General features: G+C 37.2%; 2 protein-coding genes and 1 long non-coding RNA gene across 3 annotated transcripts; 2 read left to right on the top strand and 1 right to left on the bottom strand.

The window, feature by feature from the left end:
• Positions 1–2212: 2212 nt before the first annotated feature.
• Positions 2213–10147, top strand: LOC115780934 (isotocin receptor-like). The gene is made up of 3 exons (XM_030730386.1): positions 2213–2308; positions 2431–3536; positions 8755–10147. Exons 2-3 carry the CDS (start codon positions 2612–2614, stop codon positions 9006–9008), a joined length of 1179 nt encoding a protein of 392 aa, XP_030586246.1. The 5' UTR covers positions 2213–2308; positions 2431–2611; the 3' UTR covers positions 9009–10147.
• Positions 4369–6029, top strand: LOC115780935 (uncharacterized). The gene is made up of 3 exons (XR_004020003.1): positions 4369–4534; positions 5137–5190; positions 5921–6029. It is a non-coding gene; the product is annotated as an uncharacterized LOC115780935 (long non-coding RNA).
• A 1474-nt stretch (positions 10148–11621) lies between the features above and the next one.
• cav4a (caveolin 4a) lies at positions 11622–13943 on the bottom strand. The gene is made up of 3 exons (XM_030730301.1): positions 13638–13943; positions 13239–13426; positions 11622–11908 (listed from the first exon to the last, which is right to left on the bottom strand). The coding sequence occupies exons 1-3, from the start codon at positions 13854–13856 to the stop codon at positions 11758–11760; spliced, it is 558 nt and encodes a 185-aa protein (XP_030586161.1). The 5' UTR covers positions 13857–13943; the 3' UTR covers positions 11622–11757.
• Positions 13944–20542: the final 6599 nt, after the last annotated feature.

A 20542-nucleotide genomic window follows, 5' to 3' on the forward strand; every position in this document is an offset into this window, starting at 1 on the left:
CTCACTAATTAAATTTCACCTAGTATACATTTGCTTGCAGTCCCTCAAATCCAATGTATGGCTAAATTTAGTAACATGTCACATTGCAGTTATGGAAAAACTACCATTCTTAGTCCAGGTAGAATAATTTAATATGTAATTGTACAGAAAATTATCATGGGGTATAGCATCATTAAGTAAAATATTTATTGTCCCAAATAACTTCTGCTTTCATTATTAGCATTAACCTAGTTTGCCTGTTTAAGCTACATTATGCCACATATAAAAATCTCTAACTTTCCTCCCAAGTAACAAATAATCTTCTAGGTAAATAACTATTGACTAGACAGTTTTTTTTTAATAAACACTAAACCCTACTGTGAGAGGAGCCAGGAGCCAAAACAGAGGCATTATTATTGAGAGATTTCCCAAGCATTCCTGAGTTCTTAATTCCTTAATAAAATATGTTTATATTTTCAAGGCAACATGTTGTTGGATGCTTGTGTTGTGGTTTGTTAAAAATTCTGCATGATGAGTTTATGCCCAGTTTATAATCATCAATCCTTATTGTTCAAACTTCTTATAAATTAGCTGCTGCATTTTTTTCTTATTTATTTATTTATTTACATGCAAACCACGGTGTGCCTGACTGCTAATGCTTGATGCTGTGAGAGGGTTCAGTTCAACACAATTGAGAGGTTGAGAATAGTATTCTAGAGTACAGTGTATTCATTATAATGTCTAAAAGTGATAATGCATTGCCTATTAAGCAGTTAGTCTTGAGATTATTTTGGATAAATAATTACACTCGTACAACCTTTTGGTCAATAGAGGTGGCCTGAGCCATAAATAAACTAAATGCCTCCTCAGAGCTATGAAGCCATTACACAAGTAGGTAAATATAACCAGCCAGATACATTTCTTATGGATTTGAAACAGTTATTTATGCTCTTTTCCATGTTTCATGTACTCTGTGTGAGTGCTCCATGCATTATGTCCACATATCAGTTTACATGCACTGAAAACCTACTTTCTTTATCTTTACAGGATGTTATTATAAAGCTGCTTTCATTACTATGCATCACTGCCTTTGGTCAACTGCTGGTTGATTCCAAAACAAAAACATACGTGTTACATACACTGATAATTCAGAGGAAAGACACAGAGAGAGAGAGAGAGAGAGAGATCTGCCATCATGTCTGGTTAGTTTATATTTAGCACAGACAGGGCAATTCAACTGAGCGATAACTGGCAATAGAACACCTGCAAGTGTTCATCTGCACCTTTTCTAAAATAAACTGAAAGGAACAAATGTTTTTCACGCTGTACATGTGATGTTTATACATTCATGTTCACTGAGAACAATAAATCATTCTTATCCAGCCAAAGCAAAAGGGACCTGTTCAAATAAGAAACAATGAAGCTATTACAAATGTAATTGAAGATAATGAAAAATGATTAACTTCATACATTGTGGTTATTTGTTTTATAACTAAAGTATGTCAGTCACAAATGCATTTTTGTTGTTGTTGTTGTTGTTCAGAATGGAATTGTGGTTAGGATATTCCACAAAGGAAATTATAAAACATTAAATTACTGCTTTACACTGGATGGCTGTGATTTCGTGAAGCTTGAATTAAACAAAGGATATCTGACATTTAAACAAAATGACTGCATTCAATTTGACTGCTGCATGAGAGCGGAAGGCATTTTATATGGTATTAATGACATCAACCCACATTCTTTATGTGCAATTGGGTTTAGTGAATCGCTTCTCTAGCACAGTTATGCTTTTTACCTTTACCTGACAGACCCTTAGCATAAAGTGCCAGACTACAGCACTGCATCACAATCCCACATATAATCATATTCATTCAAAGCATACACTGTTCCATTTCAGAGAGCATCCTTTTCCATATATAGTAGCTTTGGGGAAACTATTGACCTTTATGGTCCAGATTGGAATTTTTGGAATCAAACAAGCAGTCACTTTAAATAATGTAGATGCCATAAGCACTGACTCAGAACTGTGATACAGAAATGACACTGCTTTAAGGCTGCAGAAATGATTTGGCTCAAAGTACCTCACGTAGTCAAACCTTACACTTAATGAATGAACGGGGGAGGGAAAGCGAGACAGAAAGAATTATGATGTTCAGACTCAAGTAGGCAGTTTCCTTCGAAAGAAAATAAAACGAGGGGAGGGTGTTACTGACATTGGTAGCAAGCAGAGCTTCGATAGATCAGACCGTAAACTGGAGGCAGCGAGTGGTGAGGACAGCAGTGTTCCAAAATCCCTAAGAGAACTGTGCAAAGCGTGATTTTGCAGGTGAGCGCTTTTTGAACAAATTATACTGTTGTTTGGTTAATAATATTGTTTCCTAGGTTAGTCTAAAAAAATATATATTAATGTGCAGAGTTTAAAATAGTGTTTTTCCTTTTTCTCTGCAGACAGCAGTGCTGAGTTTTGGATTATATTGCAATTTTACCAGAAAGAAACAAAGAAAATAAATAACGGGGTGAGCTGGCATAAAATTGCGCGGAGAACCTAAACTAACGCAGCTGATAGAGGTCCTGAACCTGGGTTTGTGATGTGACAGCTGCTTGCGCCTAAGCGGCGCTTTTACGCACGATGGAGGACCTTTTACGCGATCAGTGCAGTTGGTCTCACAATGTTACATGGAGCAGCTTAAGTCTTGAAAATGAAAGCCACGTAGGAAACACCACAGTGAACCCCCTGAAACGAAATGAAGAAGTGGCTAAAGTGGAAGTTACCGTCCTGGTCCTGGTGCTGCTTCTCGCGCTGACGGGCAATCTGTGCGTCCTGTGGGCTATTCACACCAGCAAGCACAGTCAATCTCGGATGTATTACTTCATGAAGCACCTGAGCATCGCAGACCTTGTAGTTGCAGTCTTTCAGGTCTTACCTCAGCTCATTTGGGATATCACTTTTCGCTTCTATGGACCCGATTTCCTGTGCAGGTTGGTCAAATACCTCCAGGTCGTGGGTATGTTTGCGTCTACCTACATGCTTGTTCTAATGTCGATAGACAGGTGCTTGGCAGTCTGCCAGCCACTTCGCTCCGTGCACAAGAAAAAAGATCGTTTCTGTGTGATCGCTTCTTGGATGCTCAGCCTGATATTCAGCACTCCTCAAGCTTACATATTTTCTCTTAGGGAGGTCGGTAATGGTGTGTATGACTGCTGGGCGGACTTCGTACAGCCCTGGGGTGCCAAAGCATACATTACTTGGATGAGTCTGAGCATTTACATTTTTCCAGTGGCGATTTTAATCATCTGCTACGGCTTGATATGTTTTAAAATATGGCAGAATTTCAATTTAAAAACCAGAAGGGAGCACTTTCTGGCTCTCACTCCAAGGCCCTCCAAAGGCGCTCAACCCCTATCTCGTGTGAGCAGCGTAAGACTTATTTCAAAGGCCAAGATCCGCACAGTAAAAATGACATTTGTAGTGGTGCTTGCTTACATTGTGTGCTGGACCCCTTTTTTCTTTGTCCAGATGTGGTCTGCATGGGATCCTGCTGCACCAAGAGAAGGTAAAAGTACACCCAACGGTCTTCTTTTCTTGTTAGGATCACAGTTTAAAAATATTCTCAAGAGCAACAAAAGCACTGTTTGCACATTTTGATTTATGGCAATATTTTTTGGTTTGTGACGTCGTTTTCTTCCTGCTATTGTGGGCAAAGTACTAAGTGTCACAGAGACTGGAGCGTGGTCTTTGTCCAAGATTTATGGTGTTGATTTTTTTTCCTCGCCAAGAACACTTAATGGGGAAAAAAACAAAACTTATTCCACAAGTGTCTCATGCACACAAAGATCATTCTTTCACCTCACAACATATCTTTGGGAATGCACAAGCAATCTGCTGTTCTTTCAAGGCAACACAATGGTGTTTAAAATCAGACTTCCCCAGAGTGAACAGAAATGAATGGGAGTAACATTTACAGTGTTATCAGTTTGAAGAAAGACCCCCAGAGCCTCTAGGGGAGTAAATGTACCAGAACATCAAAGAATTTCTGTCTCAGGTCCCAGTGGGATTTTGTCTAATATCCATTTAACTAAACAGATTATTTAGATATACCCTTCAAATCTTGTCAGTTTGCCATTAGCGATTCAAGCTGCACTATCTTGAAAACTTCCACAAATGTGCATTCAGACCTTTCAGAGATTCCAAACAAGCTTTTAGAGGCCAGGGTTACTCCCCAGAATAATCCTTTTCCTGTTTAGTTCTCTTCTATATACTTTTGCTCTCACACAGTAAAACCAGGAGACTATTTTTTTCCGGAGTAAGGCTTATTTTCCTTTAAATGAGTCATTTTTAATCATTTTGGACTTAAATTGCCTCAGGCGGAGTGGGGAGTGGGAGTAAATATTCAGAGGAAATGTTATTGGATTAAAACAGGATGACCACACCCACAACGTTGCGTTTCTGCTGCCATTGCGAGTCTCACTGAAGTGGAAATACGGGGCGTTGATGAGCAGCAGAGCACCCGAGGAGAGCGGAAGAAGGCATTTGTGATAACTTGTCACTCAGGTAAGCAAATTCTTTTTGGTTAACTTTGAGTGTTCTGTAGAGTTGTTAGCAAAATTGCAGCCACATTACTGCATTTACTGCATTTGCAGTAAGGTGGAAATTACCTTCTGACTTTTTCACGGTGACATTCAAACGTTAGTTTGTAGCAACCTAACATGAACTTGGGTCATTTTTAGTGGTTTGTGGATTGTATTATTGTCAGAACTGGGTTGTTGTTGAGGGACCTTTTAAAATTCTCAAATACATATATTAGCTAATATCACTAACCACCAGACTTAACTGAGCAGGTTCATGTGCTATGCTTTTGGTTGGCCTTTGTAGACTACGGTTTTTGGTGTGTTTAGTTAGCGCAAACAGGTGTGTTTCACTCTAAATGGAGTGATGTAAACAAAGTTTTGTTAAGTTGCGCAAATAGTTTGACTCAGACACAGTGCTCTGTAGATGCACTGTGTTTAGCTGCTTCGTGTTTACTATTTTATTCTCAATGTGGGCAGTACACTGGTACTGTACATTTCATTTGGGTTCTGACAATTGAGACTATTAAATTTTTGTGTGTCAAATGCTGTCTAGTAATTATGAAACTAATGTCATTTTGCTTGCAGGGTGTACGAGTTAGGTCAGACGGGCAGCCAACCTTGTGTCCATTTTCGATTCTGGTGAGTGAACGTATTGCACAGACCAAGTTACAGAACAACATTCTTGCACAGTTTAGGCCCACCACTTTTAAGATATCGCCACCAAATTTTCAGGGAGTGATTTATACACAAGAACAAATCACTACACTTGCATTGGTGGTGTTAGAATGAACAATGGCGTCATTGTGACGTCATCAATTGGTATTATTGAAACTGTCATAATGCAACATGCCCTTAACAATCTGAGGGATAAAAAAAAAACTTTTGAATAGACTGCATGTCTGATAAAGTGTCGATGTGTTTTGTATTTGCACTCATTAATATGTTGAGTATTTCTGGTTTAAAAAAAAAAAAGAGGATTTTTAGGAGCATCTTAGAAGAAAAGCTCTTATGGTTGCTGTCATCTTGGACCTCCCATCCTTCTATCAATATATGTTTCAGTATACACTCTAAAAGACCATTAAAATGGACCATTAAAAGGTTTATTTGTTTATATTAGATTTTTTTTTCTTTTTGGTAAAAACATCCAAGGTATTAATGGAGTTTGAGGGACCACATACCTGAGCTAAACCTGTGACCTTCATAATTCCATGTAGTGACCAAATTAGCATAAATTATTGTAATCAATTACTTTAATTAATAAAGATTACATAAGATCACATAAAATTACATACAATGTTGTTAATGTGATTTAAAAAAAAAATCTGGATTGAGTTAATAAATTTTTGCGATTATTTTTTTGTCTTTGCAGTTGCCAAGAAATTTGACATTCCAACTCTGGATGAATCGAAGACGGGAGTTGATGAGGTGTTTTAGTCTCATTAAGAAGGGAATAGAAAAAAACTGTCATTATAAAGAGATAACTCTGTGATATCTTCAAATATTTTGTTAAACATGTATTTGAATGTATTGCCCATTTTATATTTTGAAAATAAAGTGTGCATTCTTAAATGCTTTGAGATAGGCATTTTTCATTAGGCAGACACAGTGACAAATCATTTGCTTCTTGATTACTTGGAGATGTTAGTGGATTTCACAGCAACACACTAATGCACTAACATTAAACATAAATCATTAAAAAAAAAACAAAAAAACAAATAGTAAAGATGAATAGGGGCAAAGAAATATCAGATTTAGCTGATCAAAATCCTATTTTTTGCAAAAAGGGCCAAGCCAAGAGGTGACAAAGGGTGGCCAAAGCCATCGCAGACCAAAGTCTTGCCACCTCTCTGGCTCTCCTGCAACCAACAGGGAAACCCATTTGGATGCTGTGTGCACTATTATCTTACCAGCAGACTTATTAACTGTGTCATGTTAAAAAAAAAAAAAATTCTTTAGGAGCTCTCAGATTTTATTAATCAGTTGAAGGTTACATAAAAATATTTCTACATGTGATTTAGTCATGCTTGCATAAGCAAATCATAAGTGTGAATGACTGTTGAATGGTCTGCCTCTGGTACTATTTACAAGGCATAACAAAAATCCAGTGCTATTTAATACCTCAGTTTAATTTGTGGAACTGCAGCAGTTTCATGAAAGGTAGACAGTAGATTGAATTGAAATCAGCCGTTTTGGTTTTAGTTCAAAAGACCTCTCCAAGAAAAGCCTCTGTCCAAATCTAAATACAAGAGTAAAGATTACTTCGATTTTGCTGACTGTCTGCCCATGTTTTCTGACTCACTGCAGTCTCTTTGAAGTAATGCTACATGGGTTAAGACTCCATGTAGATGAGGGTCATGTTTATCAGGGCATTCAGTCCATGAAATTTGGTCCAGGACCTGTACTTCAGTCATATCAGCACAATGTAAAACTTGCAAAGAATTTGCGAATAGTGAAGGAGACTGTGATTTTTTTTTTTTGTACTCTTGTAATGTTTGCTTAACTTTTTATCCTCAAACTTATCTTTGATATACAGCCTATTCCAAAAAGTGACAGCAGTATTCTCACAGCTCTGCTTTTGAAGTCGGCACATCGTCTTTTCTATTTCTCCTCGAAAGAGCAGTAAATCATGATTCAGTAAAAGGAGTTAGGATAACCGTTTCTTTCAGTTCTGGCAATGTAAGAAAGTGATGAATGCATTGTACCAGAATAAAAAGGAAACCTTTAAATGTCATTTTCTGTCTGTTTTCTTTTTTTTCCTCTGCTTTCCCAAATGACTAAGACTTCTTGCACCAAAGGATTTTACAAGTTTGGGCATGCTGTTAAACGCTTTTGAGACTTTTGATGGGCCATTTGGTTGGCACATCTCTCATAATAAAGCAAATGCTGCAGGGAGTCAGAGCACGAGGAAGAGAACTGAGAGACACCAACAAGCTCTAAATCTTTCTCACCCTGTTAAGGTGGTGGTGGGGTTCCACTTTTCAGATTATGTCCTTATTCAACATGCCCCCGGGCTCTAATAATTGGAATGTAATCAATTGAGTAAATGAGAAAAGAAGGTGTATTTTTTTCCACCAAGGACAGCTTCTTTTAATCGAAGCTGTTGGTCATATTTGTGTCAAGCAATCTAAAGTTGTATTTGTGTGTATTTTTGTTGTATTTGTCCAGCAGCCTATCATGTTTCATTTTTATGGTCCTAAATGTTTTTTGGCGGGTCGTCTGAATTGGACTAGCTTGTCAGCTTATCCATAATTCTTTATGAATAATGTGGACATACAGCAAGTACATCAGATTGACTGATTTACAGTATATTCATGGAATTAAGAGTTAAAGTCACCCCTGGGTTTTAGACCTGATGATGGGGCTTGATGAAAAAGTAGGGGGTTTAATTTATTAGGCTATGTAAGAGTTCAGATATTTAAATTGAAAACCAAAAGTCTTAGCCCAACCAGTATACTGACATTGCCATTCCTAGAGCCTTGAGCAGCTTGAACAACTTGAGACTAAACAAACTTTCAAACTTTAGCCTCATGTGATTACAACTTACTGGAATAAAAAACAACTTGCTAATTTAGAGTCTTTATTTAAAGCTCAACCCACTTGCTCCTTTCTAAACTGTTTATTCTATTCACGGTGGCAGGGTCTGGTCCTTTTCCCATCTTTATTTTTATCACTGCCGACAAATCCAGTGAAAAGCTGACAACTAGGTATGCGGTAGTTTGTCTCTTAACACTTCTCTACACACTTCTAATTCTCACATCCAGCATTTCCCACAGATGATGAATATCTTTAAAAACAACACATTTTACTACTAAGGTACTTTTAAAAAAGTTTAAAAATACACAGTTTCAAACAGGAGGACACTGTTTATTGGGGATTTGTATTTGTTGCTCGGATTTATTATTTGGTAAATATATTTGTAGGATTGAATAGCAATGTGCATGGAAATGATTGTGCTAGTGGTCATATTTATGACAAAACATGTTATCCAGTTTAACGCTGCATATCAGTCACACGTGCTTAATATGTATCATTTGGATCTGTTGAGCTACAGTGCACAGCTGATACTTGTTAGGAGAATCAGTTCAATGTGGATTGTGGCTTTTCTGGGAATTAATAGACAAAAAGAAGAATGTAGGGGAAAAAAATGAAGTCTTTGAAAGTAACCTCTTACATGTTGTTGTTTCTCTCCCTCTCTCTTTCTAGACATGGCCTTCATCATTGCCATGTTGCTAGCCAGTCTCAATAGCTGCTGTAACCCCTGGATCTACATGTTCTTTGCGGGTCACCTATTCCATGACCTGATGCAGTGCTTCTTCTGCTGCTGTAGACAGTACCTGACAGAGTGCTTGTGCAACTGTGATCAGCAGTGCAGACACAAGAGGGGCTCCTCCACTTACATTAACAAGAACACCAACAGTCAGAGGAGCCTCTCACGCACATCCAGTACGGTACACTGAAAAGCCAGCTAAAAGGCATCCAAGCGCCATGCAATCAAGTAATCCAGCAATCATGCAGCTACCCTTTTCAGCCATTTAACTAACTACAGCGGCACTGTGCTGGCCATTGCTGCACATTTTTCTCTCTAGTATTTAGAACTGAACTAACTGACAATGTAAACTTCCTGTCCAGACAATATACTTCACCCACTGATAACTGTAAATGAAACAAATGCCACCGTGTCCTAATTGTGAACAAAATGTAATGTAATGTAAACTTCACAAGAATTTTATATATATATATATATATGTCCTCTAAATGGATGCTTTAGCATTCAAAGGTTTACCCTCTATTTATCTGCTTAAAAATTTATCATCATTCTATTTAATAATTTGTCTGTACACGATTTTAAAGTCATGCTCCAACAGTTAGGTGGGTGATATGGCCTTTAAAGATAGGTAATAGTTACATGAAATAAGTTATATTAATATAACAGATTGCAAAGGGATTCTAATTTAGCAACTGTAATATAATGACTGTTTACTGCTTTACTTAAGGTGTCAACATTTTTGCACTGTTAATATTCACTTTTGATGTTTGTTTTTTTTTTAATGCCAAGCTCTACTGCACAACCACAGCAAATATGGATCAACTGAGCAAAAGCCATAGAAATGCATTTTTCTAATGGATGCTGGTTCTGCTGATTTCACAGGACCATCCTGTTTTTCTGTCATAAAGATATATGAAATTCAGTTTGTAAATTGCTCCCACTGCTTCCAGTGTGTGTTGCTGCATCATTATTTTCAATCAATTTTCACACCTCTTTTCTGGGTTTTGGATTTTTCTTGTAATGCTTCTGTGCATGGGCGATCAGAGAACTTGGAGTATGCATTAAATGTGGATTGTATCATTCAGAATATCAGTCTTAGCTTGTGATCATCATTAATAATGATTATTATAAGTTCCCTGCTGTGTTCATATTGCTATGTGAATGGAGAACTTTGGTGTCAGAGTCAGAAAATGTGCATTCCCAACTTATTAGGTGTGCTATAACTTTTCTTAAACTTTATGTGACCTTGCATGTTGTCAAAGAAAATATTGTAGGTTATGGCGTCCACAGGGAGAAGCTGTAAGTTGGTGGAGGGGATTTTATATATAAGGGTTGGGGTATTAATGTCAGCAGGAGAGCTGTCAAATAAAAATGAGCCTGTCTGCAAGAGGGAAAGTGTTGTGATTGTTGTGATTTGGGCAAAGTGACACAAAGTTTTGACTTGAAGATTAAAATAGACTTAAAATGAAGTGGTAGGTACCACCAAAAAGCTGAAAATCAGGTTCAAACAATGAATACAACATTTCATAAGACACTCTTGTTAAATAAAGACAGAATCTTCTTTTTTTTTTTCTTAGAAACTCAAATCAGTCTGGAAAAAAAAATTCACCAACAACTTAAAAGTTTACAGTTTGTTCAATACACTAGCATGCACAGTAAATTTAAGAAGTCATGACTGAGCTCTCCACTCTCCCCCTTCCTGTCCCTTTACAGATACTATGTCTAACAAAGATATCTCTTAATTTCTATTCAAAGAACCACATTTCTTGACTCACAATAATTGCTGCTGGGGCTGATAAACCTCATATGTTACATCACAAACATATGCTGACGTTCATGCATTTCTGTGATAAAATGTTCCAATGAGGTCGATCTGATGTGAATGTGGATGCCACTCCACATCTATTCCTACCTCTGGTTACTGACAGCTGTGGGAGTGGCAGAGCACAATCAGAAACGCAGCACAATGATATTCCAGTCCGAGGATGCAGGGAGGTGCAAGTGATAACTCCCTCTAACTGTCAAAAATACTGAAGGCACTTCTGACACATCACATCAACTAACTGGATGCAAATACACACACACAACATTTTGATTACTTTACAGGACATTTGATTCACTCATTTTCATGTACAGTATGCCTCCAAGTGCTTTGCTTTCAAAGAAGTGCATAAATACATGATATACTAAATCCCAACATTTATATAAGGGATGTAGTAGCAATAGAGCATATTTCTACTTCTTTGAAAAATGCTTTAATGATGTGTTTTAATATCAGTTATGAGTCTAAAGTGGAGTAGTTTAAAAACCACATTAAACCATGTCTTTTATTACTATTTTCCTTCCAGGACAATACATCAAATAAAAATTATTCTTATTCAGAAATATATGCCTGATATTCTGTTCAGTACTAAAAGTTTGACAATACTAAAAGTTTCTCTGTGGTCACAAATGAGATGTTGAGATAATGGGAACTGACTTTCAGTGAGAGAGGAGACAGCTCATATACAATTACATTTTGAAATGAAAGATATTTGCACATTTAAATATTCTGAGTTTTTCTTTGACCAAGAAGAACCAAGAAGACTTTTTACAAGGTAATTGAACTTTTTTTTTTTTTTTTTTTTCAAAGGGACAATGTACTGTTAAAGCACTTTTTCATACCTGGATCTTGGAAAAATCCAAATATTACTACACATTATATAATATTCAATTTGCATAAAAGATTTCTGCTTAAATTTATATGATCCCCCAGAGTGGAAAAAAAAAAATCCCACATGCTGAGCAAAAAGAGTCACTGTAATTAATTGGTTTTGTATTTTGAATAACATATTTTTAAAAAAATGTCTACTTGGTTTGGATCCACATGAACACATTAAGTGTGCTTGTCCATTGTCAATGAACATTTGCAGTCTGAATGTGCTTCTCACGCCTGAGTCTCATTCTTTGGCCAGGTGAATGCTGAAGCCACCGCAACATTTCCCAGCACTTGTGAGAAAAGGGCGTACAATGACACCAAGCACAATGCTCCATAGGCTCTGCAGCCAGCGAGTGCCAATAAGGATACACTGGATACAGGGACCAACAAACCTGTCACAGAAAAGAACACAAAAATACAAAGAAAAATCAGAACAAAATCTTTTTTTAACATATCTGCTTTTTAAATAAGTATCAATATGCAAGTGTATTCATTTCTAATTTCTTTATGTTGAATTAAAATTGGAACGTCCCAGTTCTCTCCCATCTTTTTTGCTCTTCTAGATCTTTTGTAGCTGTTTCATTACTGATCTTGGTCCAAAACTCTTAATACAGACACATTACATACTTTAACAGATTTACATTTAAGCATATTTCTTAATGTAATAGTATATCAATCAGTTGCTAACAGTTAAATTAACATTACACTTATTTTCCTACTCATCCACTTAATTTAACATTTTTCCATTTTTCCTTGGTATCAAACGGTTACTGCTAAGAAAATATACTGTGTGAAGAGATTAGTACTTCTCTGTGCCATTTCAAAGTTATTCTGTGGCACAGGAAAGCTCTGAAAACACCTTCCAAAAATAACACTGGAGGGGGGACTTTCAACAGACCCACCCCACCTTTCAGTGATCATGTCTTTCAGACTCCACATCACCGGGATTATATTTTTCAGTGTTTTGAAACCTCCCTCGAGGCCACAGAAGATATCACCCGTGGAGTGACACTTTAATAGCTTTATAGAAAATATTTCACCATCAATATTTCTCAGATTCTTGTCTCATCTCCAGAGGGATCGGGTGCCTCTTTAGTCTCAAGGCTCCACTGGTCTAATTCTGTGGGATGAATGAAATGTACAGTAATGCATTCTATTACTGTTGTGCTTAAAAGGTTATCAAGGGGCACATGTAGATCACATTTTGAGGGCCGTGTATCTAAGAGTATCATGGCTTCATCATATGTATGCGGACACCAGAGTATAGAGAAGGGTGGCACAATTTTTCTTTGTCGTCTTCATGACAAAGAAGAAAAATTAAATGTAAAGACATTGTAAAAAATATTCTGAAAAAATCCAGCATGATTATTGTTTTAAAGTGAAGGAATTTTCTCTGTAATCTCTTTACAGATTTTTTTATCCACATATTGAATTTTACCACTGAGCATTTATCATTTATGGAAACATTTATATGGGGAAACAAAGGATAATATTACTGGATAATGGCAGAAAATTACTAGTGCATTTTCCTTTTCTTTTTTTTTTTTTTTAGTCATGTCTTATCTATTATCTATTTATCCATCTCAGTGTTGCTTGGACAAAGATGAATAAATTAAACACAAGGCCAAACATATTATCTCTTGTTAAACTCCTAATTGCAGCAAAACAGATGACAAGAATCTTAATCGGTAACCTAAAGATCCAAGTAGGATCTAAACTTACCAGATATGAAGACAGCTGAGGATGGCAAACAGGAGTCCAGAGATTATTGACATAGGAATGGCCAAAAACACTGTGACTATCCTGTAAATCCAAACCCGGGACACCTCAAACAGGGCATGGCTCCAGATCCACACTCTGTCCCCACTGCGCACTGACACAGGCTCAGCTATCACATCCTCAAATGCCACCTGAAGACACAAAGAGAAACTGATACAAAGTGGTCTTGGTTCAATTTTTGCAGATAAATTATGTCCACAGGAGCAATCAGCAAAGCAGCTTCTTGGTCCCATGTGTCAATATTTTAGTGTTTTCTTTTTTCTCAGCTAATGTGCTGCAGACAAATGTAAAAATGGGCCATAAGATAAAGCTTAATACCGTTACTGCAGAAAAATGCAATACCTTAAGGCAGTCATTGATACCTCGTGGGTCTCTGGCATTAATAAGAGGTTTGGTATCGCTGATTTCCACTAGTGTAGATGTGTGAATGTTTTCCTCCTCTTCCAAGGCAGGAGTGGCCTTCCACAGTGTCTGATGGTTCTCCCCATTTTCAAATTCTTCAGGGTCACTGGAGTCTCCCAGGTCTATGTCCACTTCCTCTGAATCTTCCCCTTTCATCATGGCACCAATTTAAATGCAAACTAAACTAAATCAAAGAAGAGCAGACTGGAAAATTCTTGCTTTACTAACAGCCCTGACTGCAAGAGGCCACTGACTGGAACAGCCCAGCCGGCTGTGCTGGGAGGTTATATTGGGAACATTACGGTGCCCTGGGTGGTATTTGCAGATGGTCTTTCAAGTGAAGATCATTACTCTATGCTGTGGGAAGATATGGGGGGAGGATATAAATACTATGGACATGGACGGAGATAGCACTGTTTATACTGGCACACCCCAAGTGGGTATCTGTTCATAAAGACAGAAACAAAAGTACAAAGGTCAATTCATTTTTGTTTAAAAGGCAACTGTTCACAATATAAATCAGCTCAGGAATCTTTGAAATGTAAATATCATAGATTGAAACTAAATGATTTCCTTCATCTTTTGCTTTCTTTACTTCTATACAGACAACAACAATATTTCAACCAAAAATATGCAGTGACCATGAAATTCCTGTCTTGATGATTTTTAAAATGTTACTCATTTCCTAGTCTCCTTTACTTCTGAATGGAAAAAGGCTTAAACTGCAAGACAATACTGCCCCTCTCTGGGCTCTTCTGGAAATGTACTTCTCGTTTCTAAGCCAAACACGGACCTCCTATCCATTTGTGTACAAGTAAAATTTATATCCACAACAGTGTAATTAGCAGTTAACAAAAGTATGAAACATACAACAAAATAATAGTCCCTGTTCACAGATTATCAATACAATCTTCTTTTTTTTAAATCATGCTATCACTACCTAAAAAAGATTAACCCATTGCCTTTTTTTTGTAACTAAAAGAAAAATCCATGTCTATGATACTTTTTAATTTAAATTTGGAAGTATTATAAAATGTAGATTAGCGCAGTTAAATAGATTTTTACTATCAAAATACTCCCCTACATATGGAAAAACGTGTTTATTAGCTGTACTTTGGACTTTATAGCTACAGCAAATGACGCATAGTGTAACAATATCCTTATGACGCAGACAGCAGGTCTCTTTATTCACTTTAGTGTAAAGGACATTCACCTTCATGCGTTCACCTCTGTCAGCCTTTGGACAATATGTCAAATACTCATCTACTGAGTTAGATCACATAAAAAAGTAACACCTACACAAGAGTTATTAATAAACAATATTTATGCAATAAATACTGTCATGGTCCATGAGCTCATGAGCCATGACAAACAGGAGAAACACAGTTTTAACCAAATTTTAGCAATTTATTTACCAAAAAAAGCAAAAACCATAATAAATATTATATCTTATATTTGTGTTATTAGTGTGTCAGCATTTGGGTGAGTGTTTGAATGGTAGGTGTGTGATGTTGTACAGTGTAAAACCTAAAATAACAAGGCCTAAGCCAAAAAAGCAAATAGCCTGGAGCTGGAGAGATAGCAAAGACTGGGGCAGCTAGCTCTTAGAGACTGACCAGGAGGTCCCAGCTGCATTGATTAACTCCACCTACAAGGAACCTGCAAGGCAGCACAGAGGGACAAACATGAGGAACATATGTATACATTAGGGTTTATGTAATGGCACCTTACGGTGCCATTCCATGGGTTGCCTAGCCCAAAGCTAGATGAGTTTAACATGAGCAAATTTAATATAATAATGCTATTAACATATTTAATTTCTTAAGAATGTGGCAGTGGTCTGATTGTATTGGCTTCAAAAATCTTATTACATAATTGTGTAATAACATAAGAACCCACAGTGACGCCGGTGTCACAGTTTCGCATGTCAAGGAAATTTCCTTAAATAAGTTTCTAGTTTAAAAGATTTGTGAAATTCTTTATAAATTTTTCTCGAAAGAGAAATGTGTGTGGGCTCTTATATAAGCAGCTTGAGTTTTGTAGGTGCTGTCGTGATCGAGAGGCTTAACAATAAACTAAAAGTGAAAATGTGATAGAATGAATTAAACTATTTGCAATATGAAACTGTAAACAGTCCCTAATGGTTCTAAATGAATGTTTGCTTTTGCAACTTAAACCTCACCATTTTCCTTTCTGCACAAAAAAGAAAGAAAAAAGGCTTGTGAATCTTAAAATTCAGGTGGGCAATCATATGTTCATCAATATTAAGAATAATGCATTAAAAAGTTTTGCTCTACTCAAACTATTCAGAAAAGCAAAATGGAAGAAAAAAAATGATGTGAAAGACGGAATGAGCAGGCTAATACGTAACAACCTGCTATCAAGTATGTAACAAACTGTACATTTGTTCAGAGTTGGGGATAAGTGCTTTACTCTGTGATGAGCACTGGATGGTCTCCATGGTAATGATAATTTCTGCCTGCTGGATGGAGATAGAGAGAGAACACAGTGCATGGATGACAGTGAATTTCCTGTGTCAGTGCAGGAGACAATGGTATGCTAATGGACTGCACACTTCACCAGATGGGGTTTGTTTGTTTCCGGCCGCACAGGTGAGGTCAGCAGAGGGTGAGTGTATGTGTGAAGAAGAGCGATAGGGAGAGAAGGGAGAAGTAACCAAGAGGGAAAGAAAGAAAAAGAAACACAAATATCCCAGTTCACTGAAAAATGCTATTCTTACCCCAAGACTGCACATCATTCTGGGGGCTTGCAAGAAAAGATAAGCTTCAGTTTAAAAAAAAAAAAAAAAATCTGGATCAAATTGAAAATAATGTTTATTGTTTTCATGTTTGCTGTAACATGTATTTTATGTAATTTATATGTGATAATTCCAGCAATAGTACTTATCTTCTTTTATATAAATTGCAAGTAGCATAAAACCCACTGAGGACATGATGTCACAACTAAGGTAATTTAAATAAAGAAATTTTAAGGCAAAAAAAAAGTTTAAGGAAATTTTGGGAGAAAAAAATATTTTCAGATGTTAGTAATATGAGGGTTTAAGGGTTCAAGGACAATAAAACAAGATCCCAGATGGGTTTATTCTTCCATAGTAGGTTATAATGGCACTCAGAGCTCTGGCACATGGCGTGTTGACTAATAACTTCCTGTTTTCTGTATAGTAAACCTTTTTCATGGGGACTGTGTGAGCGCGGTTTGATCAGATTTGGCACTATACGTATACAGCACAGCAACTGTCATCACATTCTCAGACAGCTTTTCCTAAATCCCAGTTGGTGCTTGGAATTATATGAAATTGTCTTTTTAACTGATGTCCACCTACTTCACACTAGTAGGAATAACAGCACTGTGCTGTTATGACACCAACCAACTTTGATCATAACTGTTGTGTCCAATTACTCATGAAAGCAATCATAATGTGCTAGGATGTTACATTATACCATCATTTTCCCTCATAGACCAAAAGAGAGGAAAACTGTTTGCTCAAATCACAGACACACGATAATCAAATTCATATCACTGAGTGGAGAAATTTTATGTGTTTATTTTTACTAATCCAATATTTTAACTCCAGCTAAAGCTCAGATCCTCTTCCGCCAGCAGGAGCAGCTTATGTGGGGCACGAGGGATGTCAGACAGTGTTCCCCCCCTCAGCACCTGTCAGTCCAGCTGTTTTCAGTACAATAGGTCAGACTGACCATTATGTCATTTTTCCCACAGTATCACATATGAATTAGCTGCAGGCCGGTTTTAATTTCGCAATAATACAGATTCATTGGATATTAAACTGAAGGTTATATTAGTGACTAAATCAGTGCTGATGTGCAAAACACCTCTGATATGAAGTATTGACATTCCAATACCAATTCCAATGGCTCCTCACATCAATCTATAATCAAAAAGCTTAAACAAATATACTTTTTTAATTAATTGATTTAAAAACAAATAAATAAAGTGTGCCACTGGTTCAAATATAGTTATTTGGCCAACTAGATTAGACAGCACTTTCTACATGAAAAAAATGGTGGTTGGTAACTTTCTACGTTATGCGAAGCAGGAAACTTCTCATCAGTGAAGCACTGTCGCTCTTTCTGCTGCTCTCTAAGCAGGATTATCTAAGTGAATTATTTGATCATTTTATCATTTGACCAGATGTGCCCATTTACAGGCAATTTGCAGAACTCCTTTGTCATGATCCTGGGGTGTGACCCAGTGTTTTCTGTTTTGGGACTTACATTCTGTTATTTAGTCTCTGTTTGATTCTTAGTTTATTGTGTTGTTGCACTTTTGAGTTTCGTACCTTTGTGTACCGTTGTGTGTATATATTGTCCGTGTTTCTCCTTGCCCTTTGTCAAGTTGTACCCTCGTGGTAATGTGTTCCTCTATCCATGTTTCCCTGAGTTTCTGAGTTCTCTGGATTATTTTCCCTATAAAGTCATACCCTATTTTGGTATTTAGAGCCCAGCAACAAAGCAGCTTTCTTTGAGTTCATGCCTGTCTCCCGAGTCAGCATTTGAGTCTTTATCTTGCCAGCCAGCTCCTTGCTGTTATAACCCTGCACTCAAGCCCAGTTTGCCTCCAAATATCCAGTGATCCACTGCCATCGCCTACATCCTACTTGAAGAAGAGGGGCTCACGGCAGCAGAATAGGGATTCTGTGCCTGAGGCCTACGGCAGCTCGGCTGAGCTCTCCCTCATCCAGTGCCTGAGAATTCCAGACCAGGTGCTGGCCAGGCCCTCTACCTCGGTGACAATCCTGACGGTCCCAACAATCCCGAGGCCCCTCAGCCTCAGAAAAAACTGCATGCTCTGAGAAGTTCCAACCAGAGTATCCTATGAGACCCGAATATCCTGAGTTGGAACTGCTGCAGTATCCCGAGTATTTACTGTGTCCCGAGCGTCCCAAGTGTCCTGAGCAAGGGCTATTGGCACATTCTTCCTTCAATGTTTCATTCTTCTGGAATGATTGTCATATTATTATGTCAGAGCATCATTCATCATTCTGTGCAAGAACAAAGCAGCACTTCCAGCAAACAGACAGCTTCAGCAGAAGAACATTAGGTCCTTTCAGTATACTTTATATTTAGTACAGCCAAACAAACCACACTCAAATAAAGCCATAAACTCTCAGCTGCTATTTTCTAAGAGTGGGTTTGTGTTTGATCTACAGAAGATAGGCTTTGCTAATGAAAACGGACAGTTGATGTGATTGTCTTGATTTAATATATGCATCCATTAATGTGGGCGGTTCTCCACTTTAATTAGCAACTTGTGAAAACTGCTGAGGTTCAAATATTCATTAAATTGAGTCACACACTCTGGAAGCGGGGAAATGAAACAAGCAATCAGGTCTTTGAACTGTATTTCATCGACATTACTGCCCATTATTCATGTTGTTTTGTTGCACAAAATACTTGATATTGAAAAAATACATACGCAAATATTAACATTTAATCTTAATATAATGGAAGAAACTATAATGAGTGTCATTTTTTGTCTTTCTTTTTTAGGCTATGTGTTTCTAAACACATAAATGTACCAAATGCATTGCATCCAGCATCTAAAATATCAGACAGATTTTAATGATATAATTAGATTTTTTTTTTTTTTAAGACGGGAAGAAAACTGATGTTTAAAACACATCAGCGTTAGAGAACTTTAACCTCCTGAGACAATCAAGGTTCACCTTTTGAACTTTCCTGATTCATGAATTTATCAGCTATTCAAACTCACTTAAGTAATGTAATGAACATGAAGTAATGAACATGAGACCAGACAGAATCTTTTATGAAGTGTCATCCAAGGGCCAAAGGTCACAGCCATTTAATATTGTTTTTTTGGCTCATCTCTTGTGTATAGAGATTTCTCCGGGTTCTGTAAATCTTTTAATAAGGGTATGAACCATAAATCCTAAAATCTTTTACAATTTCACATTTAGAAAAAGGTTAAATTGTTGAACTATTTATTCCAGACAGTCTTTAATAGATTCTTAAGCATTTTTAGCACTTTTCCAGTCAAGTTAAAATTTTTTTTTTACTTTTTCAGCAATCAGTAACATTTCTCAACATCGGTATATGACATGTCATCGTTATGCTTCTTCTGGATCTGCTTTCGGCTCCTCCCATTAGAGGTCGCCTCAAATGGGATGATCCTCATCTTCCTCCATCTCACCCTATCCCTAGCATGCGCTTCCATCACACCAACCCTCTGCATGTCCTTCTTCACTGTATTTATAAATCTTCTGTGTGGCCTTCTTCTTTTCCTCCTGTCTGACAGCTTTGTCTTCAGCATCCTTTATGCAGTATATCCACTATCCCACCTCTGCGCATATCCAAACCATCTCAGCCTTGCCTCTCTAACTTTGTCTCCAACCTGAGCCTTCCCTCTGATGTACTTATTTATGATCTTACCCATCCTGGTCACAACAATCTGCATTTAGATTATATATAAAAATAGAAAATATATAAACTATATTTTCAGTTAAATATAGAAATTGAAAATCATTGTATTTTGTTAATTATTATGTGGCTTTTCCAATCATCGTGGAAAAATGTGATCTCACACACACACACACACACACACACACACACACACAATGGTGAAAACAATACCAATGTTATCAGAGTACTGACACTCTGCAGCACTTACTTGAACGTGTTTACAGCCAGAGACCGTAAAAAGACAGCGTTATCTCACTTTCAACATATCCAGATGTCTGTAAATTGGATTTCAGTTACTATGTGTGTGTGTGTGTTGAGAGGTTATCTTTTCCCCTGCCTTTCAGTATGCAGTTGTCACTCTTCCAATTGTTATTTCTCTCTTTC

This window comes from Archocentrus centrarchus, chromosome 5 (genome assembly GCF_007364275.1).
Source record: "Archocentrus centrarchus isolate MPI-CPG fArcCen1 chromosome 5, fArcCen1, whole genome shotgun sequence".
Lineage (NCBI taxonomy): Eukaryota > Metazoa > Chordata > Actinopteri > Cichliformes > Cichlidae > Archocentrus > Archocentrus centrarchus.

Excerpts from the sequence above, each read along its gene's own strand:
- LOC115780934 (XM_030730386.1), top strand. The coding sequence starts at position 2,612 with ATGGAGGACCTTTTACGCGATCAGTGCAGTTGGTCTCACAATGTTACA. Across the intron at positions 3,537-8,754 it reads TCCTGCTGCACCAAGAGAAG|ACATGGCCTTCATCATTGCC; the intron begins GTAAAAGTACAC and ends CTCTCTTTCTAG.
- cav4a (XM_030730301.1), bottom strand. The coding sequence starts at position 13,856 with ATGATGAAAGGGGAAGATTCAGAGGAAGTGGACATAGACCTGGGAGAC. Across the intron at positions 13,427-13,637 it reads GTATCAATGACTGCCTTAAG|GTGGCATTTGAGGATGTGAT; the intron begins GTATTGCATTTT and ends TTGTGTCTTCAG. Across the intron at positions 11,909-13,238 it reads CTCAGCTGTCTTCATATCTG|GTTTGTTGGTCCCTGTATCC; the intron begins GTAAGTTTAGAT and ends TTTCTGTGACAG.